The 19,965-nt window shown below is 43.4% G+C and overlaps 1 protein-coding gene across 10 annotated transcripts in view; it reads right to left on the reverse strand.

The window, feature by feature from the left end:
• Positions 1-19,965, reverse strand: part of LOC124776660 (nuclear receptor coactivator 7) — a 703,675-nt gene that overhangs the window by 110,942 nt on the left and 572,768 nt on the right. For 7 of the 10 annotated variants that reach the window (XM_047251761.1, XM_047251755.1, XM_047251751.1 and 4 more), the window contains one exon: positions 19,399-19,467. The exons of the other annotated variants lie outside the window; for them this stretch is intronic. In XM_047251761.1, the coding sequence (XP_047107717.1) occupies positions 19,399-19,467 (69 nt within the window). The remainder of the gene's footprint in view (positions 1-19,398; positions 19,468-19,965) is intronic. 10 annotated transcript variants of the gene reach the window in all.

The raw sequence follows: 19,965 nt of genomic DNA on the forward strand, positions 1-19,965 counted from the left end.
TTGATATGGCTAACCGTTCCCGAGAAAATGCGTTTTTGAAAGTCAAACAGAAAGACAGACAGACGGACAACAAAGCGATCCCGTACGGTTTCCGTTTTTACCAGCTGAGGTACGGGACACTAAAAATGTCAAAAATGTGTGTTCGCAGTAGTGTACTGAACTGAGAATTTCTTAGATCTGTCTTATCGACATATGTCAACCCGTATTTCTGTGCGGAGTACGTGCTTCGCTGCGTTTAATTAAAATCGTGTATCAGCGACTCCAATCCTACAACCTGCCTTTTGTATGCAGTGCGCTACCAACTTTGTCCGGTGAGCACGTTTCACACATGACTCGAAACTTCACTTCTCCTCACGATGGTTCTGCCAACGTGTATCACCAGTTGAAGCAGTTTATGTAAGAGCACCTCTTTAGCATCACGTGGAGAAGAAATAAATGGTCAAATGGTCGGTTTCACTGAAGTATGGCTCCAGGAATGGCTGAACAGTGGGTGAGGAATAAATCGAGGTCGTATGCTAAAACCGACTTTTCACGTAGTAGCATTCCGTCAGAGGTCTTCGTCAAGAATTCCATACTGAATTTCGTCGATAAGAGTTCGGTTAATAGGAACTACTGTATTCACGACCACTACCGTGAAGTTGGCTAAAGTCAACGAGCTTTTCGATCCGTATTTGAGACTTAATGCACAGGGGGTTTACAATATTTATATACACGCGTGTTGCGTTAACAGAATTTGTTTCTGAAGAATATGCCTCTCCACAATTAATTTCTAAAATATACGCCTGTATCTACTGCACAGTTAATTCTCTTTGTTCTAACCATCTCTCATCTCTCACAATGAGGAGGGTGTACAAGGCAAGCACACGTGAAAACTGGGAAACAGTAGGCGAATGGCACATTAATGAGCGAATGCTAGGAACGCGCATGATACCTGACTAAATAAATTGTTGCATCGTAGCGAGCGTATGTCCACATAAATAGGGCAATGCAGCGAAATCTGGCGTATATTCGACAACAAAACAAACTGACGTTCTTTTAATTTACGCTAGCGAAGATGCAGTAGCCAAGAAGGATAATGTTTGCTGTAACGGAGTTAGCTGATTTTTGATGTCTCATCTCGTTAACTGCATCACCGAAAAGATTAACTTTCGTGTTTCTGGAATGGAGCAGATGACTTTACATCTAGTGATTACAGCCTGAAGGAAATCATTTTTTGCTACTGCTTTTTTTAGTGTGATGAATTAAAAGGACCAGTAAGGTTTAACAAATTGTAGACAACGATGTCGTTTGAAATAGGGCACAAGCTAGGATTGGGAATAGGTGGGGAAGGAAATCTGGCTGTTCTTTTCGCAGCAACCATCCTGGCATTTGCATAAGCGATTTCGAGGAGCAAGGGAATACCTAAACCATAATGGTTGGACCTCGCAGATAAGAATACGATGTTTTAGCACTGGGCCAGGCAGCTCAGTTTTATGGGATTCTCTGTGATCCGGTACGAACGTGATGCAGTCTCTCCATCGTCCTGCTTATGCCACTACCCTTACACATACAAGAGCACTCCTACTTGCTGATAGACTTCCCTGACCAGAAGGTTGCTCAAATCAAATCAGACTATTGTAAATGACCACATCGTGATGACGTTGCTTTGAGATGCCTGGCATAAAATTTGTCCGTGTTTTCTACACACAATACTAACGGGTCGCGGTGTTTGCTATTTGTAACTCTTTCTGTACACAGTAAAGTACGCTAAGTCTTTTGCTTGGTTCGAGTTCAGCTCATTCACGTGCCTGCTTAGTCGCTGTAGCCTTACTTTATTATGAGAGTATCCATCTCGACGAAACTGCTTCTAGCGACGAATGTGCCCTTTTTGTCAGGCCGTATAGGGGAGTGGCTGTAAATAATTTATCGTTAACGAGCTTGTTTCTGTATCTGGCTTCTTCAGTTTGTCGCCAGAATTTACTGTCCTTTTAGCAAGCCCGCCAATAATGATGAACGCTACCGCTGCACTCCACCGAACTCTCAGTATCATTCCACGAAGTTCCTACAGACTAGTCTACGACTGGCCAGTCCTTGGAGGAGACTACACCCTGCCTCACAATTCTTCTTCTTTTCCTCGTTCCTGGGATCATCCCATGAGATCGGTTTGTTACTCTGGGTTTGGAATTGTTAGTGTAGTGGAATGCCCTTCATGTCACCTCCCCCCCCCCCCCCCACCCGACGGAATTTGTGTGCCCCATCTGTCTGCGTCTAATGCCTCTCCCATGTGAAAGTGTGAGAATGTTCTTCGAAATATTAGCGAATCGTGCAACTGCGAATCGTGCAACTGAAGGGGGACGTTGTTATCAGCTCGGTATTCACCTAGTCGGGTGTGTGAAACCACCTAAGAACCACATGCAGGCTGGCCAGCACAGTGGCCCTCTTCGTTAATCCGGCGGGCGGATTCGATCGGGGGCCGATGCGCCTACTCGAATCCCGCATGCGGCGTGCTAATGCTACTGGCTATCCGAAAGGATTCAGTTTCTCGCCCATTAATAATATAAAACGGCTTTAAAATTATCTTGATCATTGATTTACTTTACTGAGTCCACGATACGTCTCTCTCACCATTGTGATTATGTTGACGACGCAGTATATACATTTCCATGTTGTACATGAACCCCTAATAATTATATTTGAGCCTACCGGGAGTCGGGAAAAAATCGTAGCCCTCGTACAATCATTAAACTTTTCAGACGCACCACGTAGTAATCTCCATCAGAGAATCTGGTTGGCGCACCAGGTTTTGTGAATGAAGCAGGAATGTGAAACTGTTGTTGGGTCTTCACAAAGAGGTTCCCATCGCGATGGGGAGGGCGTGGATGGACGGTAGTGGAGTCTTACAGCCAGTGGGCACGGATCGTGACGACCGCCTTGGTTGCGGACACAACCGGCTCGCAGATCACACACGCTTTAGCCTCCCCGCTGACAAGCAGCTACTTACGATAACGACTCGTGCCTGTTGCGTCAGGGTTACGTCACAAGCTGCAACACTCCGATGTCAGAGACCGTCAACGTGCTCGGAGGGACAATTAAGTGTGTAAAAGAGTGTTAACGAGCGCGTCGAGGTTTGCGAGGAAATAAAGTGTGAAGGTCGTGGTTTACAGAGACAAGTACATGGCAAGCTACTGAACTAGGGACTGCAGGTGTTCACTAAGTCGTTAACCGCTTCAACGACTGGTTAAGGAAGGGGTTCCAGCATTCATACTATGTCTGAAGAAGAGGGTGCGACTAAGAATTATCAAGGAGAGCCAAGAACTGCTTTCTATCTTACGCTGGCCCAATCTCCGGGAAGATAGGTGAAGCATGATATCTAATATATTGCGGTGAACAAAGACAAAAGCCCTCTTTCCAATGTGTTTTTATTGGCCCAGTTTCCTGTCTGTTCGGTACAAATTTTGCAACTGATTTGAACTAAATTCTCGATTAGATCGAGTCCTTAACACCATAGCTCAGAAATGGATTACAATGCGAGCGACATAAGCTACCTTCCTTATCTGGTGTGTGGAGGAGGGTACTTCGTCTATCACTGCCATTTACTCCTTTCTTGTTACAGTTGCGATTTCGCGGTAAGAGCGATTGCTGGAAAGTCTCTATGTGAACTCGGATCTCTCTAATTTTTACCTTCACGGTCTTTTCACGGGATATACGTAGGTCGAAGGAAGCAGTAGACTGGTGACTCGGGAGAAGAGAAACCGAAATAAGCCTGACATTTACCACATGTCGCTGTTGCAATCTTATCAGAATGTTTGAAATCGATTGAAAAACTTAACACACAAGACTGCAAAGCAGAAAAAACGTTTAATATAACACAGACACCAATAATGTCCAGAGAGCATCTGTTGTGCAGAAAAATCGTAATAGTTCACATCCTTTGCAGTTCAATAAAATTGAAAGTTCTCTTCTTCATGCGAACCACGTTCTTCGTTTTAAATTTTACTAGAACTGTTATAGATATTAAATATTCACAAGCATAAATTTTCAAGTCTATCTGTATGGGTTGGGAATCTGTATGGAGCTCAAGGATAGGAGCAAAGAACATCAGTGACACAGTCGATAAAAATAAGCGAACAAACCAGCTGTCGCCGACCATTGCCTCGAGTATAATCACGGAATGAAATACGACGAGACCAGTATCGTGTCGCAAACGCCAACTCTGTGGCGCAGAGTAATTAAGGAGTCTAACGAAATGAAGATGTCGGAGAACCTAATAAACGAGGACGGAGGCTTCAATTTAAGCAAGGCTTGGGATCCGGCACTCAATTTACTGAGATCTCGCGGACCATCTCATCCATCAGAGCTGGAAAACGCTGTAAGAATAACACTGCGGGCTCCGATAACCAAATGAGCATTAATGGTATCGGGCGCATTCACAGAACAAGCACTATAAACGGTTGTTTTTCTTTTATTCTTGTTTTAGTTTGCTCCTAGCCTCTAGGCCCGATGCGGTGGGAATCAGATATTTCACGAACGGAGTGTTTTCGAATCTCTACACTGTTTAACTTACAGTGAACTCGGCTAATTTTACACCGCTTTTTTTTTACATTTTTTATAAAATACTGGACACAAACTGCATATCGCAGGAGGCAGTGTAATATTTTACATTCAAGTTTACTGGGAGCTTGGGAAAGAGAAAATATATACTAATTATGCGCTATTAGAGTAAAATTTCTGTTTTAATATTAGTACAAAGTTACACTTTAATTAAAGATAAATTCAGACCAGTCTTAAAAACATAGTACTTCTGTTATATTTAATGCTCTGATAATTTTAGACTATGTCACAAGGAAATCAAGTGTCCATAAAAAGTAAAAATAAAGTACTGTCAATTCAGGATTACAGGTTTGCTTTGAAATATCAATATATTTCTTCCACCTGGCACTGTTCAATTTAAATCACTGCCATCACAAACCTAACAGCTTGTGGGAAGGTGGAAGGAAAACTTAAATACGAAACAGAAATCAAAGGCAGTGAAACTGTTACTTTCAGTTCAAAACAATGAAAGCTGATGGAACACCCAGCCATTTGAAAAAAAAGATGTAAGCACTAAAAAGCTGCAATGAGTGGTAAAAAGTTATTCGTTCTTTTCTTGGGGGTGATGTGGGTGGGAAGATGAGGGTGTCTTCATCAGTCTCCTGACAGTTTTCGTAGAGCCTGCTACTGTTAGAGGCCTCATGTCTGTAGTATTTCGTACTAAGTACAGAAAGACAGATTCCACTTCTCATGAAGGCCATAGCGCCGACATGCTGTTTATACATACAGTTCCGTGTTTTAAAGAAAAGGTAGGTTCCTCTGCTTCCTTTGACAATTACAGAGATAAACCACTTTGGCTGTACAGTGTGTAATCAGTGTATGACAAGATAACATGTTTTTCCACCGCTAATGATACATGATTTCCTCTTGGTTTTGCCGGCCGGTGTGGCCGTGCGGTTCTAGTCGCTTCAGTTTGGAACCGCGTGACCGCTACGGTCGCAGGTTCGAATCCTGCCTAGGGCATGGATGTGTGTGATGTCCTTAGGTTAGTTAGGTTTAAGTAGTTCTAAGTTCTACGGGACTGATGACCACAGCAGTTAAGTCCCATAGTGCTCAGAGCCATTTGAACCATTTGAACCTCTTGGTTTTGTCATTTCAACGAAGTACGTCAGTGTACCTGGTGATGAGTTTCATAGCCAATTTTGTTACAAAAAGGTCAAGACATGAAAATGAAAAACATTTTATGCCCCCTGGATCTTCCTAGGCCTATTTGATTTTTAACGTAACAGTAGTAAGTTCGATTCTCAGTGAGACTATTTGACATGTGCTACAAAGAAAATCCGGTAGCTGACTGACCAGTGGTGAACCAGATGCTACCGTAGTGCCAGGCTACAGAGGCACTAAGTGCATACTTGAGGCATCAAGAAATAGTTAATTTTGTAATGGAGGGAAATGGGTAGATATTCTAGAGGGAGACCTAGGCTTCACCACAGCAAACCGGTTCAAAGTGGATTTAGGTTGCAGTAGTTATTCTGAGATAAAAAGACTTGCTAAGAAGAGACCGGCATGGGGAGCTGTAACAAAACAGTCCTCGAACTGATGACTAAAAAACTAAACACACTGATTTACACAATACATTCTATTCCTGTGATTTCGCTGTTGCCAAACATTCTTTAGCTATTTTACTGATTGCAATATTTACTCACTTTCAACACAAAGCCTCTAAAGACATCTGGGACCACATTGGCACTAAATTGTGAAACACTTGATCGCCAAATGAAATTATTTTGGTGATCAAAACAATTTTTACCATATATGTTACTATTTTCTATAGGCAATTTTTTTTGTTGCTGTGACAATGTGAAACGACTGGTCAGTTTCGGATGAAGAGACAAGAGAGGTCGAGAGTTGTCCGTGGACAGGTATACACAGGACTCTGAAGGTTGCCGTTTTAGTTCCCGCTCTTATTACGAAAAAGGCGATTTCCAATCACAGGCGCGGGTCGCCAGAGGGACGTCGCCGACAAATACAACCATTATCACCGCAATGGGGGTCACGGACGTTAGCGTCCGCACGAGAATAACAAGAGCACTGGAAGGGGGAGAGGTGGGGTGGGGGGGGGGGGGCGTAGGTCAGTACTACGACGCGGTGCTGCAGCACAGCATCCATCCAGAGAGAGAGAGAGAGAGAGAGAGAGAGAGAGAGAGAGAGAGATATGGGGGGGGGGGGCAGCAGCTTTCGGGCCAGGGCCGCGCAGCTCGCCGCTCGAAATAGGTGGCTACCGCTATCCGGATAAACCTACTCGCCGCCGGTACCATCGCTACGAGACACGCGACCAGCAACGTGTTTTCCGTCGCTGTATCTGGCAGAAGCAGCCACACGGATGTCACAATAGTCGACAGGCGTACGCTCAGTCAATACCACATTGTAGCTGGGAAGGGAACATGTAACATTTTTTACACAAGAGTAACATATCGGACGCATAGAATTACAGACCAACGTCTTGTCATCCATCTGCTGCAGGATTCTAGAGCATCTATAAGGTGTAATCAAAAAGTTTTCGTTTGAAGACCACACAGTACAAAGTCGGTATGCTAATCCCACCGACGTACCATTTTGAAGATACCCGTTTGGCACGAAACAGCGTCCTGCTGCGTGAAAGAGTCCTTAACTGCCCTGCTGCATATCCTCCGATATGTAGGCAAGGGAAAAGTGTAGCGTTCGTGTCTATCCCACGTACTGGCGGCAAACGCCGAACAGTGAACTATGGCTACGTCATTACCGAATGCGCCCAAACAGGTCCAGCGTGCTGTTACTTTTTCCTTGGCTGCCCAAGGGCAGACAACAGTAGATATCCACCGAAGAATGAATTACGTGTATGGGACAGCATGCCTGTCGAAAACCACCGATGTGGACTAGTGCGCCGTGGGGCTTCTTGTTTATGCACGTCCCCATATCGCAAATGTTGTAACGCGGAAGTTACGCCAACTGAAGTGGGGGATGTTCAGCACTACTCTAGTAATCTCACAATTTATCGGTTTAGTGCAACAACTTGACGTGACATGGATTCAAGTCTCTGTAAGTCCCCTACAGAATACCGAGCCATGTTGCCTCTACAGCCGCCTATAATTGTGCACGAACTGACCTCTCGACTATGCCCCATAAATGTTCGTTGGGATTCGTGCAGGGCGATCTAGTGGCCAAATAAGTTGCTCAAACTGTCCAGAATGTTCTTAAAATAAATTGCGAACAATTGTCATCCACAAAACATTCATAATGGTTTGAGAGCATGAAGTCCATAAATGGCTGCAAATGGTCTCCAAGTAGCCGAAAATAACCAGAAGACCCAGCCCATTCCATGTAAACAATGGCCCGCGCCATTACGGAACCACCAAAGCTTGCACGTGCCTTGTTGGCAACTTGAGTCTGTGGCTTCGTGGCTTCGTCGGGTCTGCGGCGCACTCTAATCCTACCATCAGCTCTTACCATCTGAAATCGGGACTTGTCTGACTAGGCCACGGTTTTCCAGTCTTCTACGGTCCAACCGATACGGTCACGAGACCAGGAGAGTCTCCTGCAGACGATATACTGTTAGGAAAGGTGCTCATATCGATCGTCTGCTGTCATAGCCCATTAACGCCAAATTTCGGCGCACTGTCGTAACAGGTATGTTCGTCATACGCCCAACGTTGATTTCTGCGGTTATTTCACGCAGTGTTGCTTGTCTGTGAGCACTGACAACTCTATGCAAACACCACTGCTACCTGTCGTTAAGTGAAGACCGGCGGGCATGGGTTGTCTGTCGTGAGTATCTCCTGAAATTTGGTTTTCTCGGCACACTCATGACATTGTGGATCTCTGAATATTGAGTTCCCCACGATTTCCGAAATGGAATATCCCATGCATCTAGCTCCAACTCCCGCTGTGTGGCCATAATCACGCCGGAAACTTTTTCACATTGAGTCACCAGAGTACAAATGCTCTGCCAATGCACTGACCTTTTATACCTTACGTACGCGATACTACCGCCATCAGTAAATGTATATCGCTATCCCATGACCTCAGTGGAGGTATTAACTTACATTACCCTCATTTGTAGAGAGCTTCTTTTCATTACACAAAAGGGAAATTTTGTCCAAGTCGTACTGCAAACTCTTAAGATCGTCCCAAGATGATACATCTCTGTACGCAACATCATTGGTGTTTATTTAAACACATCGAAGTCGCGCTAAGTTGCGCATACTTGCAGCAGTGCCCTCAACCGGAAACTTTTTGTTCGCTCCTTATATTATGCTGGAACATTATGACGTTTCTTGAGGAAAAGAACCTTCTCTCAAAGTATGAACAAGGATTCAGGAAAAACCAGCCGTCTGAAAAACAGTTTCTTTTTTACAAACACGGCGTCTTGCAAACGATAGATCGATTCCGCCTTTGTAGATTTCCTAAAGGAGTTCGATACTGTAGCACGTCACTAACTACTAATTAAGATACCATCATACGGAGTAGTTAAGCAAATATGTGACAGACTGGAGGAATATTTGACTCACGTCGAATCTTCCAGAGACACAAAAGTAACTTCGGGTGTGTCCCAAGGGAACATAATCGGGCCTCTAATGTTCTCACAAACCTACCAGAGGGGTTCGCTAACAATGATGTTGTGTACAGGGATGTATTGCCGTGGGACTATCTTAAAGATCTGCAGAAAAGCTAGTACAGAAAGTCCGCTTGGTATAATGAATGTCAGCTCTCCTAAAATGAGGACCAGCGTAAGTTGACACCTGTAACAAACAGAAAGAACCCGATAACGTCCGACTGCAAGATTAGTGGTGAACATCTTGGAAAACATCACATCCTGTACGTATTTACCGGTAAACTGCGGGAAGTTTTCTGAGAAAATTCATTGCATCTGTACAGGCAATCGCATACTAGGCTCTAGGGCGAAAAAATTCTAGAGTACTGTCTAGTGCTTGTAGTCCGTATCAGGTAGGCGTGACAACGAAATCAGGGACATGTTCGTGACAGCAACAGAAATACTCGGGGTATGGGAACGGGAATCCTTGAGAGAACGACTTCGATCTCGCGAAACCATTCCGGCCATATATAGAGACTGTGTATTCGAAGAAGACAGTGCGACCATTATGCCGCCACCGTTGTGCATCCTGCACAGGGTTCCAGAGAATAAGACAGAGCCCATTAAGTCATTTTCCCCTCGTCCAATAATGAACGTAATAGGGCAGAATTCGAAAGCAGAATTGTCAGTGGCATTCAACAATTAGCAATGAAAATATATTTATTACGAACACCAACGTGAAGCAAAAACAGAACTGAACTCTTGACTGGGGAGTGCAGCGATTTATACATACATCGAATATTGCATAATATACAAATATTATAAACGTAAGAGTTTTCGAGAAACTTCTAGAAGTGACAAATACTAAATCACAAATAACTGTGTCGCGTTAAAACTGGCGACCCGCAGCACGCCAGCCAGCGACCAACGTCTACGCCACACTACATGCAGCCCAACTCGAGGAAATGTTGACAGGAAGAAAACAAATGAAGAAAGAGTAGAGTTTCACTTTCCTTCGACGCTTAGGTAATTAGAGACGGTGTATAATCTCCAACTCAGGAAGGATACGGAAATATGTTTCAAAGGAACTATACAGGCATTTGTCCGGAGCGATTTAGGGAAATCAAGAAAAACGTAATCTTGGTTGGTCGGACAGAAATTACCGTCGTACTCCCGAATGCGAGTCCCGTGTGCAAACCACTGCGCCACCTCAATCGGTGAAATATGACGTACGCTACGACATGCACTGTACAGAGGTTTGTGGGTTACAAATGTGGATGGAGCACCAACTACAAGGGAGCCACTAAGAACAGTCGACAGGCATATGTCCAAGGGCGGGAAAGAAATATTAGCCACTCGAGGGCGCAGCAATTCCATCTCGATTTTTTGGGCTCTCAAGCCTATTTCCGCTTCGACTTATTTGCATCAAAGTAGTCCAATTTCGTACCATTTCTTGTACATTCTGCTTCAGCTCAGTCATGTCCACGGCATTCCCAAATAAGGAAAATTTCCCACTGGCATCAGAAAGCGAATAGGGGCAATGTCCCTGCTTACGGAACAGAGCGTAACAACTTGCCGTGGCGATACGGTTTCACTGTTTCCACCACGCAAGTCTCTGCTTTCTCCATCTTAAAGTGCGACGCGTAACACTGCGGAAGTGAAGTAGCTCAGTAAACAACAGCCCTCACGCGAACGAAATAATTTAACCCGCTAACGGTTTTTCTAAGGAGCCACAACCGCTGGACTATGCCTTTGGGAACGTTAAAGAAAAAATTTTTTTCTCCTCAGACGTTGCGTGTAAATAGGCGACCTATCACATTGTGAATAACAGCACACTCGACACTGATATAATATTCTAAAATATATGTTATTTATTCCACAAATCGGTATTCGGCTGTTACGTCATCGTCAGGTACAAATATGAGATGCAGTGAAATTTTGTTTAAGATACAAGATTTTAAACTAGTGCATCTACAGAGTATATATGTTTGCATCTAACATTTTTCAACTTTTTTCATCTTTGGGAACGGAGATACTCTCTAGATGTACTAGTTTAAAATGTTTGATCTTATAAACTTTTCACTGCACCACATATTTATCTTTGTACCTGACGACGACGTGACAGCCGAAAACAGGTTTGTGGAATAAATAACAAAGATTGTAGAACATTACACAAGTGTCGTGTGTGTTACCATTCATAACGTATAAAATATTATGCCAAGAACCTACGGAACCGTCAATCAATGATGTAAAATAGTGTAATATCTCTTTATATTCTACTAATTATCCCTGCACAATTCTATGAGTGAATTAAGTTTCCTATTTGGCCATCTATATACTCGCAGAATCGATGCGCAAAGTAGTACAGTACTATTACTATTCCACGAGCGCACAATTCCTCTTTGTAATATTCTCTCTGGTGTGTTGAGAGGACTTCTAGGATCTTCTCCGTGCCGAATAGCCGCATTGAGTAATTGTAGTTCTGCTATCGAGATTACTGGAAGAAAGAGATTGAAAATACATTGTATGCTACTCAAGAAAATATATACTGAGCATTTACATCAAAGGTGTGTAAGGAATTTCATTATATATGTATTCTCTAATTGGAAATTTGCACGGAGGTGTCGTTTCGTAGGTAATCAGAAGGGAACTTCCGATGAATTGGAAACGAACCTGCAATTATTAGATCCAAGAGCTCCACTATTTCATCGGGTAATTAAACTCTATCAAAGCAAACTTTCCGCTTGATCTGAGGTTTCCCGACTGACTACGCAACGCAAGAAAACCAAGACATTTTATTTCCACAGGATTGCAGATCGCTTCGAATCATCGAGACTGCGGACAAGGAGAGTCATCGTCCGATTCTGATTAAACAAGTAAAGCTTAATTATAACTTTCTTGAGCGACTGTGATATGGCTGCTTATGAATGAGATCATTAATAAAATACTAATAACTAACTTTCCTCCTCACCAGCAATCAGTATAAACACAATATTAATTAAAATTATAGTAGTCTATATTTTCACTTCAGAGTAATTTATTTATGTGAGGATGGTGTTTTGTAAGACTGAACGTTTATCATAACTTCCATAGAATATTCTGTTCTGTATCTAATTCTGATTTCTACTACACAATGCTGGTATCTCACATTAAAGGGGAAAGAGGGGGGGGGGGGGGGGAGAGATTCAACGAGAACCGTTCCATTGTCCCTTCCCACCTTTTCATCGATTCAAATTATTTCACGAAGATTCTACCGTCGTGTTCTTGTTCTCGCGGTTCGCCTTTTCAACCGACTGAGACTTGGACTTTACCCAGTGACGTCGATGTAGCTCTGGCTGCTGATGGCTTCCGGGTTACAGATGAATACTCATTTTAGTAACAAGTGGTGGAAAAAATACGCTTAATGGCAATTTATTAGTATTGACCAGGTGGGAACGAGAAATTTGGAAAATGACGATAGGCACGATCGCATTTACAAGGCCAAGGATGAGGGTTGCTACCGTTGTTGCTATGGTTGTACGTGTACGAGTTAGTTACTTTATATACTGATTTTTGTCTTATTGCGGTTACCGGTAAAGCAATAGTACCTAGAACAAACTAGGCCTCTGCTATGCCTACGCTTTTATTTTGTTGTTGTTGTTGTTGTTTCAGCACCACCACCACCACCACCACCAGGAGCACTGTATCTTCCGAATTTAACCTTTTAAATCCGCACTAGTTTTACTCTTTTAGACTATACCTAGTTAACAGCTACGAACTACATTCCGTCTCGCTGAAACCGGTTGTAAAGTGGTAACAGGTACTGACTGTCTTAAATAAATCCAATGGTAACAGTACTGTTTAGCCGTTTCAGCTTTGTACCCACAGCAGATCGAATGCAGAGATTGCGCTCATCTAAACGTGTAAGCGCGGGAGAGAGAGCGTCATGTACGTCTACTAACTGGTTGGCCAGAAGGACTCAGCTGCGAGTTTTGAAACTTTTAAAAGGAGAGCTGAGGGCACAGTAAAGCACCTCTTACTTCATATGGTCCATTCTACTGTAACACTTCCAACCGCCGTCAGTGGGGTTTTCCACAAAGGAATATAGCGCTCTTAAACACCGCCAGGAGCTTTCAAGCTCCTCGGAGAGTAGCTCAATGGCGGCCGTTAATACCAGATTATCCCCCTACCATGAAAGAAGCACTGATGAAAGCTTCACTATAAGTCAGGCTTCTGAGGCCGGAAAGCGCAAGACGTCCCCGGCAAAAGTTAGTTTAACTCGCCATGTGACTAATATCCCTCGAACTGACATAGGCTGCATCTACTAGATGTTTACCTAGTTACCTAATTTCAGTATTTAATAAGGCGCGGAGTGTGCATTCAACAATCCGCTAAACCTTCCTCCACTCTGATACCACAATTTTCAGCGCGGAACAGAAAATGCGTCCAGGAGTGATCACGAAGATCTGTAAATTCAGGTGCAACACTTGAATTTGTTGCTGAGCTGTAAGGCATACTTCCCTTGTTGTTTGAACAGTAGATCTGTTGTGCTCACGCCGGTAGATTTTAGAAATCAAGACGAAGTTAATATTTCGTAGCATTATCCATCTATTTCCCCTGTTTTGGGGGAAGTAGAGAACCTCAGGGGGAGTTCACTTACTTTGTTGTTAATTTAAACACAACTACTCCACAAAATCAGTCTACACTCGCGATGGGACTCGAACTCGAGACTTACGCTGTGTGGTGCAGCGATGTTATACTGAGATACCATGTTTAGATACCATACTGAGACACTACAGCGAGACACCGTGACCAAACAAAACTAACACTTGTTACAAAACCACGACGACCATCAGAACTCCTACTCGTATATCAAGGTACCAGCACTCATGACAAATGAATCTATCAAAGAATACAGTTATTAATCAAAATGGATATTTACTTATTTCAGCAACGTACTTTTTCAAGCGAAATGACAGATCAGATTCCCGTTACTCATTGGAGTATTACAAGCGTTCTCTACCACGCTTCGTATCCATTATTTCTCTTGTCGGATGCAAATGAAAAATCAATAACGCAGAAATGGGGGCAATTAAAATCATATTCACTTTCCATGCCTTTTTTATCTCTGCTCAATTTCAGATTCGCTTTCTTCTTTTTGACGAAATTACTCTGACACCTTTCTTTGATGGGCTGCTTTCATGTTCTTATTAAATACGACTTAATGAGAAGGAAGGAACTGACACGTGAATGCCGACCACTCCAATAGCGTTGTTTCCGTGACTGATGAAATTCTTGCCATGAACCTCAAACGATATCTGTGATCGAGTTTAAAAGTTCGCCAGATGACGAAGCAGATTATCAAAGAAAATTTACGTTAAGTAGCAATTTATCTTTTCTTTATATTGTTGATATTGCAACCTGGAGTTTCCACTGTCTGTAACAAACGAAACATGGATGGAACAACATCAGGAATTTGCTACAAGCCTGTCTTATTCCCTTCTCAACTATTGCTTGCTTCTCGTGCCTTCGATTCTTTTTAACTGCAGTCTGGTTTATGTACAAAACGCAGGCAACCTTTCGGGCCCCTGTATTTTATCCCCGTTACCTTTGTTACACGTAAAACTGTACGCATGAGAACACAGTAAGCCCCTGAACAAGAAGGAAATTTAAGGTTTAACATTTGGGCCGGGAGGTCATTACCGACCTTCGTGGACTGTGCTGTAGAATCAGCCGATGGAAACTGAGCAAAACAACAATCAGCAGCTGCGAGGAAGACGCGTCTGACAGCAGATAGCATTTGACCTGCGCCTAAGACGTTGGATACGCTGGAATACTAACGGCAAGCAAGCGTTGATGTTGACTCTCCGCAGTTGCAGGGTGTGTCTATGCGGTTCCGTATCACAATTGAAACATCGGTTCAAGCAAATATCGCCAAACTTCATTCTTACAACGGCCAAGGAAGCAAATATCTGGCAGCACTTTCTCGCCCGATACGTGACGTACGTAACCGAAGACAGGTGCGCATTTAACATTTCATCGGTGCTTATACTTCTCCCATCAGGAAACTATGTGACAGTAGAAGTGTAGCAGCCCGCGGTGTGTTACAAAGATGGCAATCAGGTGAAAGGTTGGATTTGAGAAGTGTACTATTTAGCGGCGACAAGGGAGGTCGGGTCTAACACCACATTGATTTAGTAATAGAAGTCTTACCGCAGCTGGTAAATCACTGACGCTGAAATCTCTTGGCTACGGCCCCAGATCGTTCTCATTTCGTCAGCTGTCGGGTAGAATCCACTATTAAATGTTGGATCCAAACCTCGTTACAATTTCACGATAACCACGTATCGTTACAGTCTAATAACGCGTTGCCTATCGGAAAAAAGGCCTATGGATTTATCCGCTAAACTAGAACAAATGGATGGAACGAGAGAAAGCACTTACACAATTGTTACAGGACATTCATCGACTTGTTTTCGGGAAATTTATAAGGAGAACATTAGACTGAGTACTGAATTCATTTATCTGGTGATACTGAAGTGTGCGAAATACTGCAGGGTAAAGAAATGTACGTTGTTCGCCTAGTAAAGAGAGTTTAGTTAACCCTTATAGTCCTACTCCGCACAAACTGGACATGAAGTATAAGGAAATATCTCCTATTAATTTTTGGGAATTAATTATAAAGTAAATGACCATAAAAAAGGAATGAAAGGAGGCATTAGAGCTGCTGTAGTCACAAAAGAGACGTACGCATGGTGCAAACAGTATACGAACTACTCACGCGTCTTTCGAACGAAACAATTCCTTCAGGATCTTTTACGCCCACTGCGATGCAAGACTCTTTAAACTTTCCTATTTCAATACCAAACAGATTCGAAAGAGAGATCTCGTTTTGGTAGAATGAAGGTAATTATAAAACACTGATTAAGCAAAAGAAAAACAGCACATTAAACTCCGTCTGCTAAGTATCTCAAGTTTGGACTCTCGCCATGTGAAGCGCTTTGTCGTACTTGTCACATAAAATAAAAAGTAAAACAATGGTCCGATTAGTTTGATCCAAGAGAGCACTGAGATTTTGGAGTAGGAAATGAATCTGACGCTGAAAAGATAAGAGGAAATAAAACCTGGGTAAACAATGAGTGAGAATTTAACAGCAGTATTTTAATGACACGCCACTGCCCTCATGTACTAGTCACGATTACTGTTGTTGACAGAGAGAGCTTTTACCAGGAAAACTATTTCAAAATGCAATTAAAATGTATTATGTCTTTTTTTTTGCATTTAGATGTGCTCCAAAATCGCCACACGCGTGTACATCCGTGGAAGAAATGACCGATGTTACGATGAAACAGGCACGCGAATAAAAGGCCGCGGACATTCCTGTAACGTCGGCAGCTGTTTAAAGCAAGTTGTGTGTCCTTAAAGCGGTCGCCGTTCGTCAGGCTGGCGGTGACGCAGATACAGCGGCCACGTGTTGCCGCGCCTTCATCTCCGGGTCGGAGGCTGCGCCGCTCGGGAGTCGCTGGTGGGACAACTGCGGCCAGGCGTCTCGTGCGGCAGCACGTGAGGGCGTGGCCGGTAGGTAGCAGTCTGCCGAGGCCGCGCGTGCCTGGTAACTGTCGCAGCCGGCCAAGTGCAGCTACGCACCTGCCTTGGTAACCAGTAAGCAGCGCAACGCAACAGAGGCGTTGCACAGATTCCAGCGAGGAAACTTCTCTCTCTCTCTCTCTCTCTCTCTCTCTCTCTCTCTCTCTCTCACACACACACACACACACACACACACACACACACACACACACACACACACACACAGAGAGAGAGAGAGAGAGAGAGAGAGAGAGAGAGAGAGAGAGAGAGAGAAGCACCCTGCATAAGTAACGCGCCGTAGCCTGCGACGTGCGTACCGAAGTTCCACGTCGGCCAACTGGACGCCCACAGATTACGTATCAATCAATACGGTGAAGAATTTAAGCGGTAAGTACTTTACGCCTCACTACCGACGTACCATCTTGCTACACCTATGATCAACATCAACTGCACAAACGACGATCTGTGGGTGACGCTTCCTCTCTACATGGTTCAGGAAACTGGAAACTCTAAGGGTACTTCATTTTCAAGATTACAGAATATATCAGCAAGATGGTGCTTTACACCAATAACCTCGAATCAGATTTTTTTTCAATCACTGAAGGAAGGAGACAAAAACTTTCACCTTGTCTAATTGCCTGGTACTCAGTTCTGTAGCTCCTCCTCGAACTTTTCAGCTACAATTCTGAAGTGACTGCAGTTGTAAACCATGCTGGGAATGTTCAAATAACTTATGGGAACGCAGCCGAGTGACGTCGATAACCCCATCCCCGTAACTTACTTGAACGTTGTGTACGCCGGGGAAACTAAGGTCTAACATACGCTGGAATCGGCTATTTTACGGGCATTACAGAACACACACAAAAAAAATGGTTAAAATTGTAGAGAAATAGTACGCATGAAATCTATTACTAGAGGATACCGACAAATTACCTGACATTTACCAATTTCCTTACTAAAAAGGTCAATCATTCCAACGTTTACTTTAACAAATAATTGTATTTACATGTATACGCTCCCAATCTTGTCAATAGTCAGCAGAACTACTCCGAAATATAATACGAACATACTGCGAAGCACAACAGACAGAATTATGATTACTATCTCATTTTGGTCCAATAGTTCCAGATCACTAAATCGTCCACCAGCGTGGCGGGTTATACATCAAAAACATTTAATTTACTTCTAGATTTAACCTTAAATCTAGAAGGAGATGCTTGTCTCTTAGTCGTTTATGTATGTTCGACTGACTAAGGCACTAAAAAAATATTACCTGCTGCAACCGAGGGTCATACCCATCAGACAATTTTAAATCCTGTCCTAGCGATACGTCAGTCGCGATAGGATGTTTAGCGCTTTCTGACACATTCGTACCTTTCGAGAGTGGGACTGAGTGCGACAGTTCCAACTCATTCCGTTTTTATCCACACCCATCCGCAACAAAAATACATGCACATTTCACTGGACACGAGTCTACAACAGACACACTCCCTATATTCTTACACCCATTTTTTATATTAAGCATTAGCGGAGCGCCAAAATCCAAAGTAAGACCTCTGTACTGCCGTGATTCCGAGTACTTCAGTGGTTGTCGTGTTAGTGATGGTGGTGGTAGTGGTGGTGGTGGTAATTTCTTTTCTCCACGTTTTTATTATCTTCTATATTAATTATAGTTGCCAATCATGTAGCACTCACTACAGCTGAATTTTGTTTTACTGAAATTCGCACCGAGTGTTCGTCACACCGAAATTATCAGACACCGAGTTCATCAACAGAACGTAGTCGACTGATGGTGGAATTCAAACAAAAACTAATTAAATGAAACAAATACTGTTGCGTCCATGTAGCGGCGTAGCATGCACTGCGATAGGTCTATAGCGAACTTTGCTTTTCCTTCCACACGTCAAGAATCTATAGTGAGAGTGAAGTTCTTAGTCACGGCTTGGTAAGTAGGCGCTTCCTCTGTTTCGCACTGCGACCGCGTTAAAAGGCTTCGAAATCACGCGTGCTTGACTTCATCTCAATATGCAACTCTGAGGTCCCAGTGCGCCTCTACGGTGAAGAGCACTTTTTATTACTGTTGTTATGGATTAACAGCTCATAAACGAAAAGACGATTCCAGACATCACGTTTCGGGTTCTGTTAAGAATAAGCAGACAATTAGGCCGAGCTATTGTCTACGGCAGCATAATGATACTCACCTGGAACGACATCGGGAGCTCCTGCTCTTCCTGAATACGTAGCAACGACTGTTGATGCTGGTCAGAAGACGTGATGGTCGTTACAATCCACTTAGAACAGCCTGTAAAAATGGCACGTACCTTTCCAGACTGTGGTTCTGGCGGAGCATAAGCACAGAGACCTTTCCACTGTTCATTATGTGGCTTATCGACAATCCACCGAGGCTCCGTCAACCCACAAGACTACAAATCCTGATAGTAATGATGTCAGATGTATGTAGCGACAGCACTTTAAGCTGAATTCAGTTGTCCACAAAACTCATGTTTGGCTATTCAGAAATAGTTAACACTTGGCCGTCTCTTACAAGGTGCTTTTTTCTGTAATGGTCAGTAGCTTGTACGAAACAACACACATGTACAAAAGGCGATGACCATAAACAAGAAAATGGAACGCAGCTGTATACCCCAGGAATGGTAGGCACATCTACACAGCGGCATTTCACCATAACACCACCAATCACCCCACCAATGGTCCTCCAGCCTAAAGGCGCCGGTAAAAAGTACGAAGTTTACCTGAACTGACTCGATGATTATCTTCTGCAGCTGACTGATTCCGTTATACGGCAGCCGCGTGAAGGTCCCCTGAAGAATGATAATGACCATGAAGTATGAGCACAATGTGTTGACTGGTGCTGTGGACAGCAGGAAAGAACTGAAGATTGTTACGAAATTAAGCAGATCAACTATGGAGGCATGCGCGAATACGCATTTTTTTCTTCGACTACTCCGCCACCAGACTATAATGAGATGAGTGTCCTAGGAAGCAATTAAAAAAAATCAGTAGCATTACCCCTTTCACCGATGCTTCACTAAAGCTAGGAGACCACTGCACTTGGGCAGGATTACTCGCAGCAGGTAGTCGATCACAAGGCGCTTCACCAGTCAACACATGGCAGTGCCGGATCGCTACCAAACTTAAAAGTAATCGAGTGTTTAACTCTGATTAGTAGGTTTCCGAAAAGAATGACAACATTTGATGCAATTCGTTTGGGAGGAATCTATATGTATACAAAATTAAGGGACGTTATGAAATTTACTTCGGTAGTAGTAGTACTCCATGCAGCGTTGTGACGAAGATGG

The sequence above is a fragment of the Schistocerca piceifrons genome, chromosome 2, assembly GCF_021461385.2.
Source record: "Schistocerca piceifrons isolate TAMUIC-IGC-003096 chromosome 2, iqSchPice1.1, whole genome shotgun sequence".
NCBI classification, from domain to species: domain Eukaryota; kingdom Metazoa; phylum Arthropoda; class Insecta; order Orthoptera; family Acrididae; genus Schistocerca; species Schistocerca piceifrons.